Source organism: Symphodus melops (assembly GCF_947650265.1).
Source record: "Symphodus melops genome assembly, chromosome: 16".
Lineage (NCBI taxonomy): Eukaryota > Metazoa > Chordata > Actinopteri > Labriformes > Labridae > Symphodus > Symphodus melops.
In genome coordinates this window covers 1,031,554-1,044,514 of record NC_136706.1, presented here as the reverse complement: position 1 = coordinate 1,044,514, position 12,961 = coordinate 1,031,554, and the positions used below count along the sequence as shown (strand labels likewise).

The following is a 12,961-nucleotide window of genomic DNA, read 5'->3' as shown; positions in this document are numbered from 1 at the left end:
TAGGCTGTTTTGTGTTTGCAGACACGGCCGTGACAGTATCTCTTTCCGACTCCGACTGGAAAGATGCGTGAGGATTGTGAACTTTGTGAAGCCGTGATGCCAGGTGCTATTGATTTGTTTTTGGGGTTTTTTCAGACACGTCAGAACGTTATATGCTGCAAAGTTTCACGTCCAGCGGGAGTTCATTTCTGCAACCTTTCCGTCGAGATATTTCACAAAGCTAATACTTGAGGAGAAAGCGTTCCGATAGATAAGAAGCGTTTGAGTCTTAACACCTTTGACTTATTCCCAGCAGAGCCTCAGAAAGCTATCAGGCTGACGTGTCCTTGATTTCCAGCAGACAGTAACAACGTGTCAGCAGGTCTGAGTGAGATATCACCGTAACAACAGCGCTAACCGCCGAGCGCTGCTCACAGAAACGTCATTTTCTACATCTGGGGGAAGAATCCAAAGTGCCATTCAGAGGCGCCTGGAATTAAACCTCTAATTAAACATGAAATCATCAAAATGCAAACATGATGATTAAGTCTGAGAGTCTCGACAAGTGGCCTAAAAATCAGAGTGAAAACAAACGGCAGGAAATAGAAGAAGTGACTCGTCCCATTCATACAGCGGGAGAACATCGGGGATAAATGTCTTGCCCAAGGACACATCGGACATGTAGCTGCAGGAGCTGGGAATCAAACCCCCGACCCTCCGGTTCGGAAATGATCGAATCCACCAATCAAAGCAAAGCTGCCTCAGGAAGAAGAAGAAGATTATATTAGACATAGTTAGTGTTGCTCCCTTGAAATGAGCCGGTCTGAACTCGTCCATCTCTTAAAGGGCCAGTGTCTAAATAGAACATGCAGTTTTTACCTTTGTTTTCTTTTACTGATGATCTTTGAAATATAAATATATTTTAAAGACAGAAAATGTGAAAAAAAAGCATTGTCAGCGTTTTACACCAGTCTTTATGCGTTTGTGTTTTCATAGCTTTTACCAAACACCAAGCAGAGACGACACGTGTCCAGCATCGTCCTCCCTGCAGTGACTTCCTGTCACAGAACTGATTTTAAAATCTGTCTTCTTGTAGCTCTTTATGGCCGAGGACCAAGCGTCCTTCTTGTTAGACATTCACCTTTAAAAACGGCGTTCTCACTGCAACATGTGGAAGTCGGTCAGTCACACTCAAAACAACTTTTTTATTTGACGCTTGTTTCATCTTCGTTCAGTCCGTTTTCACGTGCATATTTCTGCTCAGCGTTTTCAAACGAGAAATGCAATAAAACATGTTTTTTTTTTTTTTATTGTTAATATGATAACCACACCACATGGCGTGGAGAGGGTCATTTGTTGAAGATACAGATCAAAGGTCAGTGAAAGGCTGCGGTGCAGAGCTCGGGTAGCGGGCAGGGTAATACACTCCCTCGCCTAAAGCCTCTCCAATCCAGCCGAGCCGCTGCCCTCCAGGCTCCTGCTTTGCTCTGATAAGCTCGATGCTGTTTACTTCTCTGGCTGTCGTTTAAGAAGCAGCAGGAGCCGTGCACCACTGAGCTGTCACTCAAAGCCCTATCTTCTGACAGCCGCAGAGTCCGCAGGAGAAATTGGATCCTTTTTCCCTCCTCCGTTCAAAAACCCGGGGCCATCTACATAAGACAACGCTTTCTTCAGGAGAGAGCGGATCGATGGGCGCAGGCTCAGTCTCAGGTGCTCGCAGGAGCAGCTCGACGGGGGGATCGTTGGACAGAGTCACACCGTGTGACCACCAACGCCTTTTATGATGCGACTTACACGAGTCTGAGCGAGTGAGTGGAGAGGTGCTCGTTTTGTGAGCAGAGAGACGTCTCAGGCTTCACTCTGAACGCTGCACTTTTTGTTTTTTTTTAAAGTCATGTCTTGTGTGTTCTCGTGTCGGACCACGGCAACGTTCAACATCTTGAACCTTGAAAATGGTCAACAGGGAACCGCGTGCTCGGTGGAAACACACTCTCAGGTGCGCTCTGTATGCAGTTATTTTCAGACCGACTTTTAATTATGTTTTAGCACCTCAAACATTCGTTTATAACATGTAAGTCAACAGAAGGTTTTTTTGGGTTTTTTTTACACATCTTGCAAACACTTAACATTTTCTTATTCTTATCAGAGTGGTATCCACGGCAACAGGCTCTGTCTTCAACACAGCCATTAAAAAAAAAAAAGGCTTCTTATAGGTGTATAAAAGGTTTTTAAATGTGCTTCATGGCGTGAATGGTAAATTGGCCTTGAGCTCTTTCTGCACTTCTTCTCATCTTCTGACGGCTCAGAGCACTTTCACACACCGACACATTTACACACACTGATGGTTGCTGTGTAAACATACATTCACATGCCGCCGCCAAAGCAGCGGGAGGGGTTGAGTGTTTTGCACAAGGACACATCGGCAATGTGGCGGCAGGAGCTGGGGATCGACCCTTCTAACTGAGACACAGCCTCTTGGTTTGAACGCATTCCATCAAACGGCCAGCAGGGGGAATTTAGGATAGGATAGGATAGGATAGGATATAACTTTATTGATCCCCAATGGGGAAATTCGGGCGTTACAGCAGCAGCAGCAGTGCAGAATCAAAAACAAAAGTCAAAATCGAATAAAAAAGTAACAACATAAGCATAAATACAATCCAGGTAGTAAGGGGGGGATATATACAGAGGACTATAGTACGGTGGACTCAGCAGGGCAATGGAAAATATATAATAATACTGTGCAGTGAATGGCATGTTAAAGTTAAAGTGACCAGTGAAAGAATTTAAAGTGGCATTGTGATCAGAGGGTTATGTAAACAGTATTGACAGTTATAGTAATAAGTTATAAGCATAATAAATATAGTGCAGTTTGACTGGAGTATAGATATATAGTTATAATAATATAAGAGTGTATTGTAATAATGTAATATGTAATATAGATAGTATAGTATAGATATAATATAATAATAAAGGTAACATAATAGGTAACATAATAACATTGTACAATAATAAAGGTAACATAATAACATTGTACAATAATAAAGGTAACATAATAACATTGTATAATAATAAAGGTAACATAATAACATTGTATAATAATAAAGGTAACATAATAACATTGTAATTTCCAAAGGTTTCCAAAGGTTGCAAAATGAAGCCTGATTGATCGTCTTAATGTGCATGAGAAAATGACCCCCTGCATCTCAACGTACTTAATACCTCATTAAATATTTTACTGATGAGTTAGTCCTCTCATTTACAAACAAAAAGTCTTTTTTTTGTTTTTGTGGACACAGCACGATGTCCATTTTGTTGATTATGGAACCGTTAATGGCCGCCTGTTTTTTCTCAGGTGCTCCATAAACAGAGTCCAACCTGCATCCCTTTGGTTCATCTCTCCTCCTCTTCGTCTCACTTCAACATTAATTTTGTGAGAAAGAAAATTCATCTTTAAGAAGAGAATATATATATATATATATGTAGTATGGAACCACTAAAGCAGGATATGCTTTCGTCGTGGCTTCCTGTGATTGGCTGTTTTTCACCCTCTACTATGTTGGACTTTCACCCTTTTGTAGTGCCATCTGGATTTTGAGTGAGCATTATTATAGCCCATATAATGGACTCATTATATCCCATAATGCATTGAGAAGAGTATAATACAAGTCAGTGTCACTAACCGAGTTATAAATACCGTCAAGCATCCTGATGTGCAGAGACGTGGGACCAGCGTGAACACAGACAGACAGACAGGAACAGGAAATGAGACCCTGCAGCGCCTTCACTCCTTCGTCTTCCAACACAAACGTTCATATTGATTATCACAGTAAATGTAACATCCTTTAAGATCGGTGACTCTCAACTGGTCGAGCCAACTCCTTCAGGCTAATCACAACTCCAAATTTCTAATAATATTCAACCAATCAGATTAAGTTAAATGAAGAATTGTGCACTATTTTCTTTTCAGACAAACTGAAAAAAGGGGCTCTGTGACCCACTTTTGGGTCCCCACCCACCAGTTGAGAATCGCTGTTTAAGAATAAACTGAATTAACCAGCGACATTATTTTAATCTGCTCAGAGCAGATCCCACTGTTGACCTCTACGGCTCCAGAAAACACGAGTTTTATAAGGAAGAAAAATGTGCAACTTTTTTGATCCAGTAGATGTCGCCCTTGAGCTCCAGCATGAAACCAAAACAAACGGCAGCTTTAGCCACGCCCCCTCTATTCTCACATGACACACCTCCAACCGCTCTCCACCTTTTGCACCTTTTGAGTTATAAATTTGAACGCACCACAAGAAAATCATCTTTTGTTCGAGCTGCAGTCGCATGTGTCCTTTATTGTCGTGTTAGCATGCTAATGTTAGCACGCTAATGTTAGCGATCTTTAATTAGCTGGTAGCTTCATGTAAACTGACACAATGATCTTAAAACTCTTCATCTAAATAATCAGTGAGTATGTTCTTCTTCTTCTTGACTCAAACAGCTTTTATACACAAGGGGAGGAGCCGGCCGTCCCGTCCATGTAAACACAGCTCTGACAACAACACAGCCAGCAGGACTCCAGCTTCTCCCTCACTGTACACAGTCAGGACTCACACACACATTTACACAGAGAGAGAGAGACTGGAGTTCTGGTTTATTTATGTGCATTATGTCCCACATTCTTCCTTTCAGGGTTTTGTTCATTATTTTAGTTTCAGTCGGGTGGCCCGCTTCAAAGCTCAGTAGGCTATCAGGTCTTTAATGGGTAAATGTCTGATTACTGCTACAGTAAGAGCTGGAAACACAGGGTTGAATACGAATGAGGAAATGTCAAAACGTTCTTTATGATTGTGTGGGAGGAGGAGGAGGGGGGGTGTCACACTAAATATCCTAGTGTGAAAAATAGAAAGCTGTGTATTGTGCACTGCGAATATGAGACTTTACTAATCGCCCCAATTACCCATCTACACATTAACCATTGTTGTGCAGCGATAACTCTTTGCTCTCGTGAAGCAAAATCAGAGAAGCTAAATAAGCACCTTTAATCTTGCTCACAGGAAATCGGGCTAATTAGCATAGCTTCAGCAGCAGGTAACCTTGGTTTCCTCTGAGCCGCGGGGCTGATTAGCACAAAAGTGCAGCTGCGGGTCCGCGCGGCTCTCTGGATGTGTGCGTCTTATTTTTAGACAGCAGATCATAACCTCTTTAAATTTTTTAGTGTTGATTGGTAACAGCTTAATGAATGGAGGAAGAGTAGAACAGAGAAAGAGTTTCATGAAAATAGTGTGCAGGAAATCGCTTCACTGCACGAACACACACACACACACACAGACACACAGGCGTGCATACAAAAATCCCACCTCACCCTCACACCTCTTTTTTTTTCTTTTTTCTTTTTTTTTTTTGGACACAAAACGTTTCCTGCTTCTTTCAGGTAATTGTTGCAGGAATGGAAATACTCTCCCTGCAGAAGGGCGTTTTTAACCGGGAGGTTTTTAAAGAAGAAGTGCTTGTTTTTCTTTAAGCTACTGAAGTGCACAGACGAGTTTCAGTGCTATAGTCAAGATCACACTAAACCAGGACCAAGACATACCTGACCCCAGACCAGACCGAGACCAAGACACCTACAGCTCATGACCAAGTTATAAAAGAAATCAGCATGCGGGGATTAAATCACATTTTTAGAATAATGTGATTTAAATCTGAACATTTTCATGACATAACCTTATGAAGAGTGAACGCCACAACGACCACGAACAGATCAAATGAGATTTTATTCTTCAGTGATCAGTTCCTTCTCTTTTTTAAGATTCTTTGTGTGACTTATTGTGTGCAACAGCAGCCCACTCTAACAGTTTTAATATTGATGCCTCTTTGTTGGAGGCTATTCACTCTCTCTCTCTCCGCTCCGTTGTGAGAAAACCAAAGACAGGAAACCTACTTAGAATCAGAGTGCAAGATTGGACTGGGACACAGCTATTGACTGGGTTATATATGGAGTCAGCTGGTTCAGTTTTTTATGTGTCAACATGAGAAGTGGAACCTATAAAAAAATCACACTTTCCACTCTCTCTCTCTCTCTCGCTCACTGTGCGGGTGTCTCCCGTGTTTGTGTGCGGACACGTGTGGCTCCACTTCACACGTTTGTGATGCATCATGTCACAGGTCGTCCCAGCTGCAGCCGTATTAATGACGCTGAGAAATATCCACGCTGCTGCGGTGACAACACCACCAATATTGTGTCCTGTATGTGTGAGGTGTCCAGCCGGGCCAACTGCATGACTGATGGTGGTCCCATTGATTGCTCTCAGTCTTCAGGGCTTCCAGCCAAGATTGGGCCCCCGGCCAAGAGCAGCTCAGCCCAGCTAATCTGTCACCGGGCCGGCCAGAGCAGGCTTCATAAGCTCCATCGACCCGCCGAGCTTACACGCTGTGTGCTAGAGCCTGTCCTCCCCAGCCCCACTGTCCATTAGTCTTGGTGCTTTAATCTTCCCCTATCTGTGCGTCTGTGTGTCAGCTAGTCAGGGATTGATTCATTATGAGTGTCCGAGGATTTGAGTTTACTTTGTTCCTAGGCAAGGGTCACACACTGCTACACGGACGCCTGTTTAAAGCAGTGATTCATTAGCGGTTGCTGTTTATGTCTTCATGTTCATACTGCATCAGAAGATTCTTTTACGTCGGTCGTATTAAAATGCAGAGGAGAGGAACTTAAAGCTCCTGCGAGGATTTTTATCAGCTTGTGAAACAGAGTTAAATTAACATCAATGCCTTTCTGTGACCTACACAAGCAGAGGACGCTGTACGCAGCACTATTGATCAATCATAGATCTTGTTTTTAATGCCAGTATCTGCTGCCATGGGGGAGAAAATCAGACGAGAAGGTGAACAACACGGTGCAGAATTTATTCACATCATGAGATTCTGAAAAAGTGATGTTTCTACTTCTGAGATGTTTGTTGAAACACTGCTGACACATGTACAGCACAAGATGAGCAAAGAGATAGGAGGTGCACGCTTTGTTCACCAGAGGGCGCCAAAATCAACACAAAACCAAAAGTTACCCCGCAGGAGCTTTAAAAGGTGCACAAAGTGAAATTTGAAAGTTGGAGAAGGGAATCAATTCTGTGCTGAGATTTTCTGAGCTACAAACATGTAGCTCACGTAGCATGTTATCTTCAAACAGGGAGCAGATTTTCCTCTGAGGACAGTTTGTGCATGAACATAAACCACAGAATCTGTCAGCGGTGTTTCATCGCAGCTCGTGGACGCAACATTCACACGTGGCGCCTCCTCCTGGGCGTATCGCTCCCTGCAGGACGTCATGTGTACGTTTACCGCTTCCACCTCGACTTCAAGCTAACGCACGCTAGCACGAGCTAACCGCCGCGTTTGTTGGCACCTGCCTGTCCAACAGGAAGCAGCTCAACTCCACACCTGAGGGGTTAAAAGCCTGTAAAGAAAACGTCTCAAGTGATTCTCTGTGTCTCTGTGTGTGCAGTTCTGTGTCTGACGACGCTCCAGAGATCTTTCTCAGCCCCGCCGTCACGTACGGCCCGCCCGGCCTCGACCTGTCCTGTCCCATAGCCATGACCATCGCCCATTGTGCCGAGGTTGCCCCCGAAAACTGGACCGTCCGGCTGAAGAGACAACTGCAGGACAACAAGTGGGAGGTGAGCCGTTCTCTCTTTTCACTCCAGCTGTAATTATCGGGGGTCCACGTTCTCAATGCAGACTGTTAACGAGTACAAACACACTTTCACATCACGTCTGGAATATCAATACGCGGCAACACAACGGCTCCAACTCACTTTGATGAACATTTTCATCCAGCAGGGAAGTCATGCGAGCACGGAGCCGATTTCAGGGTTGCCAGCTCAGATTTGTCATTCTGCATAAAAATTCAGCCTTTCAAGCTCTACCTCATGCTGTCATACATCCAACAGAAATGTCAGGGCGAATTCAAATGACTGCTATTAGTCACTGAAACATTCATTTCTTCTTTTTTTTTCACCACTTGATAAGATGATAATGGTATTTTTAAAGCATTCCTCTTTCATAAATGTGTGAATTCATTCCAATGCGGTGCAGCTGTTAATGAATTTTTGAACACAACAAACACAATTTACATCACAATGAGGACAAAAACACAAATATGTCGGAGCAGTCTGCAAATTGCTTCTGCTCGTTGTTTGTTTGTGTTGTCAGTGTGTTATTGGCATCCCCCTTTCTCGAGACTGTTTCTTGACGATCCTGCAAAGCAACACGTGCCGATGTGACTTCAACAAGTGTTGCCCTTTAAAAGCAGCAATGTACAGTCTCTCCTTCTGACCGTCCTCTGTGATCATGAAGGAAACCTGCTGTGTTGAAGCTTCTCTGACAACAATGCAGCAGCCAGTATGTCCTCCTTCTAACTTTAGATTCTGCTCCTGAATGCTCTGGATCTGATTGGACCAGAGAAGGTAGGCGGGGCTTTGAAGGCCGTTTTGGACGCCCCTGGGTTTGCCAGATATGAGAGCAGTTATCAGGTGAACAGGTGTTGCAGCGATGGAAGCGGGCAGTGGAACTGCTTCAGATAGAAGTGATTGTACCCGAGCTAAAAAGCCTCTGCATGTTTCTAATAAGCTCCAGCAGCAGAAAGCTGCTCAAACTAGGATCAATGTTGGAGATGAAACATGGAGAGAGGTTAGAACGCAGAAAGCTTTACAGACCCATGCAGAGCTGGCTAAACACTGAAGCTACAGTGTCCACCACATGCAGAGCTGGCTAAACACTGAAGCTACAGTGTCCACCACATGCAGAGCTGGCTAAACACTGAAGCTACAGTGTCCACCACATGCAGAGATTTTGTCTTAAGTCTAACGAGGAGGGAGGATGCAGACGTAGTTCAGCTCGCTGAAGGTTGCGGGAGCTGCATCGAGTGGAGCGCCTGTTCTCTGCGGCCTCCTGGACTTCTAAACACACTGACACATAAAGGGTGCAAGTCAATATCCTCGGGCCGTCGTTTGTACACCACATCATTTATTCATTTAGGAGGGAATCAAAGAAAATGGCTCGATTCCCAGGGCTTACACAGTGATCTCTGCTCTGCATTGGTAAAGTATCTGCTTCATCACAGAAGGTAGTATTATTAAGAACGAAATCCCTGCACCTGTTACATAACACGACTTTAAAAAAAGCGAACATTTTCATCGAACACTGCTCTGCGGTTTAAAGTCGCTTTCAAAGTATATTCTGAAACCTCAGTGTGAGGTCAGAAGAAATGACAAGTGTGCGCTTTCGCAGAGATTCAGGACTCCGTGTCTATAAATACAGTGTCGGGCTATTCTTGCGATGGCTGCTGCGAGCTTTTCTTCTCACATATAGCTCTCTCTCTCTCTGTAAAATAACACCTCTGCAAAGTCCTTCAACCCTGCCCTGCAGAGCGACTCCCCGGACTCACCGAGACTTGTTCAGACATCTTACTTCAATCCAAACACCCTCCATCCATTATCTCTGGCCGCGGCTGCACAGTCGACATATCTAAGATGCTCTTTTAATATTTAACTAACCTCATCAAGAAGCTTTGGGGACCTCATTGAGGCGGCGTGACCCCCCCGAGTCGTCGAGTTTGCGTGACCTTGGAGGGCCTGTGGCTTCCTCCCAGCCCCGGTCCCTTCACTCCGCGTGACATTTACACAGATGTAATTTGCCGGCAGCCGTGTTGCACAAAAGGGGAGCGATCAAAAGACCGTCACTGATGGGGACTATATGCCAAAAGGAAAGAGGAGAAAAGGAGGAGACGGACAGAGAGACAGGCGGCTTCAGAGAGAGAGAGAGAGAGAGAGAGAGAGAGAGGAGATGTTCTCTAAGAAAATGTAACGCTGTGACCCATCTCTGTCAGTGCGGAATAATGAGCCCTTTATCTTAGGAAGGATGCTCACTCAAATCCTAATCTCTGGAATTAGCTATATAATGGGAGCTGGAGGTCTTTCTCCTACTTTGTCTTCGTCTTCGTTGCTTTTTCCTCGCTCCGTCTCCCCCTCAGTTCCATCCCCATTAAAGCTCCCACTTTTTTTTTTTTTTTTTTTTTTTGCACCGCCAGAGTTTGACTCCATCATTTCTCCCCAGCCGCCCGGCGGGGATGAGCTATGTCATGGAGATCCTTCATGTCCGCTGCAGCGCTAATGGGGCAGGTTTAGGAATCCGTGGGCCACTAAATTACCCCACATTGCTTTTTATGCCTCGGTCAGGCCGTATGCAGAGGGGAGCGGCGGGTCACAGCTCTGTCTCAGAGGTGATTTAGGGCGGATTGAGCGCGGGATGATGAGCAATTGGCCATCGGATACGACTTCACCCTGCTAATCCGTTTTGTCAGTGTTACTGTATCCCCATCTGTTTAGTGAGATGTGCGATTATTCATCTGGCTCGCGTTCAGCTCCGCTTCGTGTGTGTGTGTGTGTGTGTGTGTGTGAGGGACAGTTTCTGGTTTACTGTCTGTATCCTAGTAGCATCTAGTCACTTCATCAATTTACACTCAACTGGAGAAGATGTGCTTCTCATGGCTTATTACACAATTACATCACCGTCGTCTTTCCTTTTTTGGGTTTTGTTCAAACAGGAAATATTCTCTCAGACGCTGCAGGATTCACATGCGACTAAAGCAGTCCTCATGTTTGAATTTCTTAACTGGCAATGACACGTTTGTCATTTGGAGCCAGATTCTGTGCAGGAGAGATCAGCTGGTGGAGCCGAGGTTTCACTTTCCACCCATCAAGACAAACACTTCGCCTAAGGCTGGTGCACGCGACGACAACTCAAGACACATTCAACACTTAATACAGTGTGTGTGTGTGTGTGTGTGTGTGTGTGAGGTGTCCAACGAGGCGACAGACTCAGCACGCCACACGCTAACAGATTCACATATCTAATAACGTGTCATCTTGCATGACTTCAGAGTAAACAAAGCTAAACCGGGTCAAGCTAAACGTAGGCTAGCTGTTAGCCGCTATCATCCCTACAGTAAACATTTCGGTCCAGCTCGCCGTGGTTTTCTTTTTACGGACACGTTGTAATTATTGCCTATTATTTACCATTTTTTAAAGCATGAATTTACTCATTATAAATACAAAAAGTAATAATTCGCACATGATTCAACATTACGAGAAATAACTTTAATGACAGAAGCAGAATTTTTTTGGCATGTATTTTGGTTTCAAAGTTTGACTCGTGACCCATCTGGTTACATGGAGGAGGCGGAGCTTATGACTCCCCTGATGTTCACAGGCTGTAAATACATGAACAAAGCCTGATTGATGTCACCCATTGGTTTACGACGGGGCGATTTTTTAAAAGTCTCTCAATGGCGGTTGCCATATTTGATGAGATGACTGTTCAGCTGTCAGTCGACCTATCGACGGGCAGAACTGGAGCTGAGTCACATGACAAACCGCTTGCATGCATAAATCACATCCTTCATAGAATCCCCTGTGTAGTGTGTGCTGATAAACACGACAATGAATCAGACGTCACACCGGGCTGCAAACATGTTTTTTGTTCTGCTGTCGAAACAGAAATTCAAACTCGGGCTTGAAACGAACACTCAGTCTTTTTTGCACTTTTGCACTCAACACCGGAGGTTTGCCGCTCGCTCGTGACCTTGTCATGCCGTCCATCCTTTCATCCAGTCGATGAATTCAAAAAAAGGTTCTCGCCTGGAAAAAGTATTTCAAAGGAGGAGCGTCATTAAACCCCTGACTCACATAACAGCAGCTATATGGTTTTCAGCTTTCAGTTTGTGGTTAAGAGCTTTCTCCCTCTGCAGACGAAGGCTTGGCAGTAATGTTTAGAATCATAAATCAGCTTCACTCTGTATAGCTGGCTGCTGAATCCTCAAACCAAAAATTGAAAAGCACTAAAAAGTAAGCCTTGAGACTCCAAACTACTCCCATGATTAACCTCAGAATGAACTATTTAAGTGTCAGAACAGAAATACAAAACTAAATCCACTCTCTTCCCCCGTACAGGAAGTGATGTCGGTGGACGAGGAGAGCACGTCCTGCTACTGTCTGCTGGAGGCCCAGAGGTGCCACGTGCTGCTGGAGCATCCGGGTCGCTACGCCCTGGTGGGGGAGCCGCTGAACCAGGAGGCAGCCAAGCGTCTGAGGCTGGCTGTGTTTGGTAGTCCAGATAACAGCAACTCTCTGGGCTTCACGCTCAGGGTCTACTGTGTGGACGACACGCCGCATGCATTTCAGGTACTGTGAGGACGGAAGAAATACGCTTCAACCTGAAACACTGAGAAACAGCTATCGTTGATATTTATTTAAAATCACTATGATAAAAATGTCATCGTGCATGTTTTTATAAGAAACAGGAGCAAACACATTTCTGACAGAAAACATCTTTTTGTCTGACGCTGCCGCCGTAAAGAGGCGACATTCAGCATCATTCAAATGAAACATGAAACATTAAATATTATGACGTTTTAAAAAGCTCTGTCACAACGAGCAGGCGGCAAAGAACCAGTGGCGACGAAGGCCGTCTGTGGCGTCGCCTCACGTCGCCTTTCGTCTTGGCCAACAAAGTTGCACTGTGTACGTTCTGCACACGTGTGAGAGAAAATAACTCTTCATGCCAGCAGGGGGCGGTAGTCAGTTACATGTCAGGCGTCAGTTTGTTGGATTGCACCCCGGGGACAAATTAAGTTTTTTTTTTAATTGAATTGAATTGAGTTGTTATGACACAAGAAGATCATCTTGATACCGCTGTCGGCCACCACGCGTGACTCACATTGTAGGTTGGCTTTCTAACTGAGGGTAACTTCTGTTGAACGGTTGAAGATGTTGAGATTCGGCTGAGAAAAGGGATCGGGGGGCCGACGGGTAGCGGCGGAGCTGGACGCCTCAAAAACTGGCCTTGAAGATAATTAACATGAAGCTCTGGACTAGTCCAGTGACGGTGCCTTGATGAAAAGTTTGAGGATCTTTGGCCCCGCCTCCTCTCGAGCTGG

The 12,961-nt window shown here is 44.7% G+C and overlaps 1 protein-coding gene across 2 annotated transcripts in view; it reads left to right on the top strand.

The window, feature by feature from the left end:
* LOC306837383 (netrin receptor UNC5D-like) overlaps positions 1-12,961 on the top strand; it is a 171,247-nt gene that overhangs the window by 148,710 nt on the left and 9,576 nt on the right. For both annotated transcript variants that reach the window (XM_079365037.1, XM_079365036.1), the window contains exons 13-14: positions 7,472-7,643; positions 11,976-12,206. In XM_079365037.1, the coding sequence (XP_079221163.1) occupies positions 7,472-7,643; positions 11,976-12,206 (403 nt within the window). The remainder of the gene's footprint in view (positions 1-7,471; positions 7,644-11,975; positions 12,207-12,961) is intronic.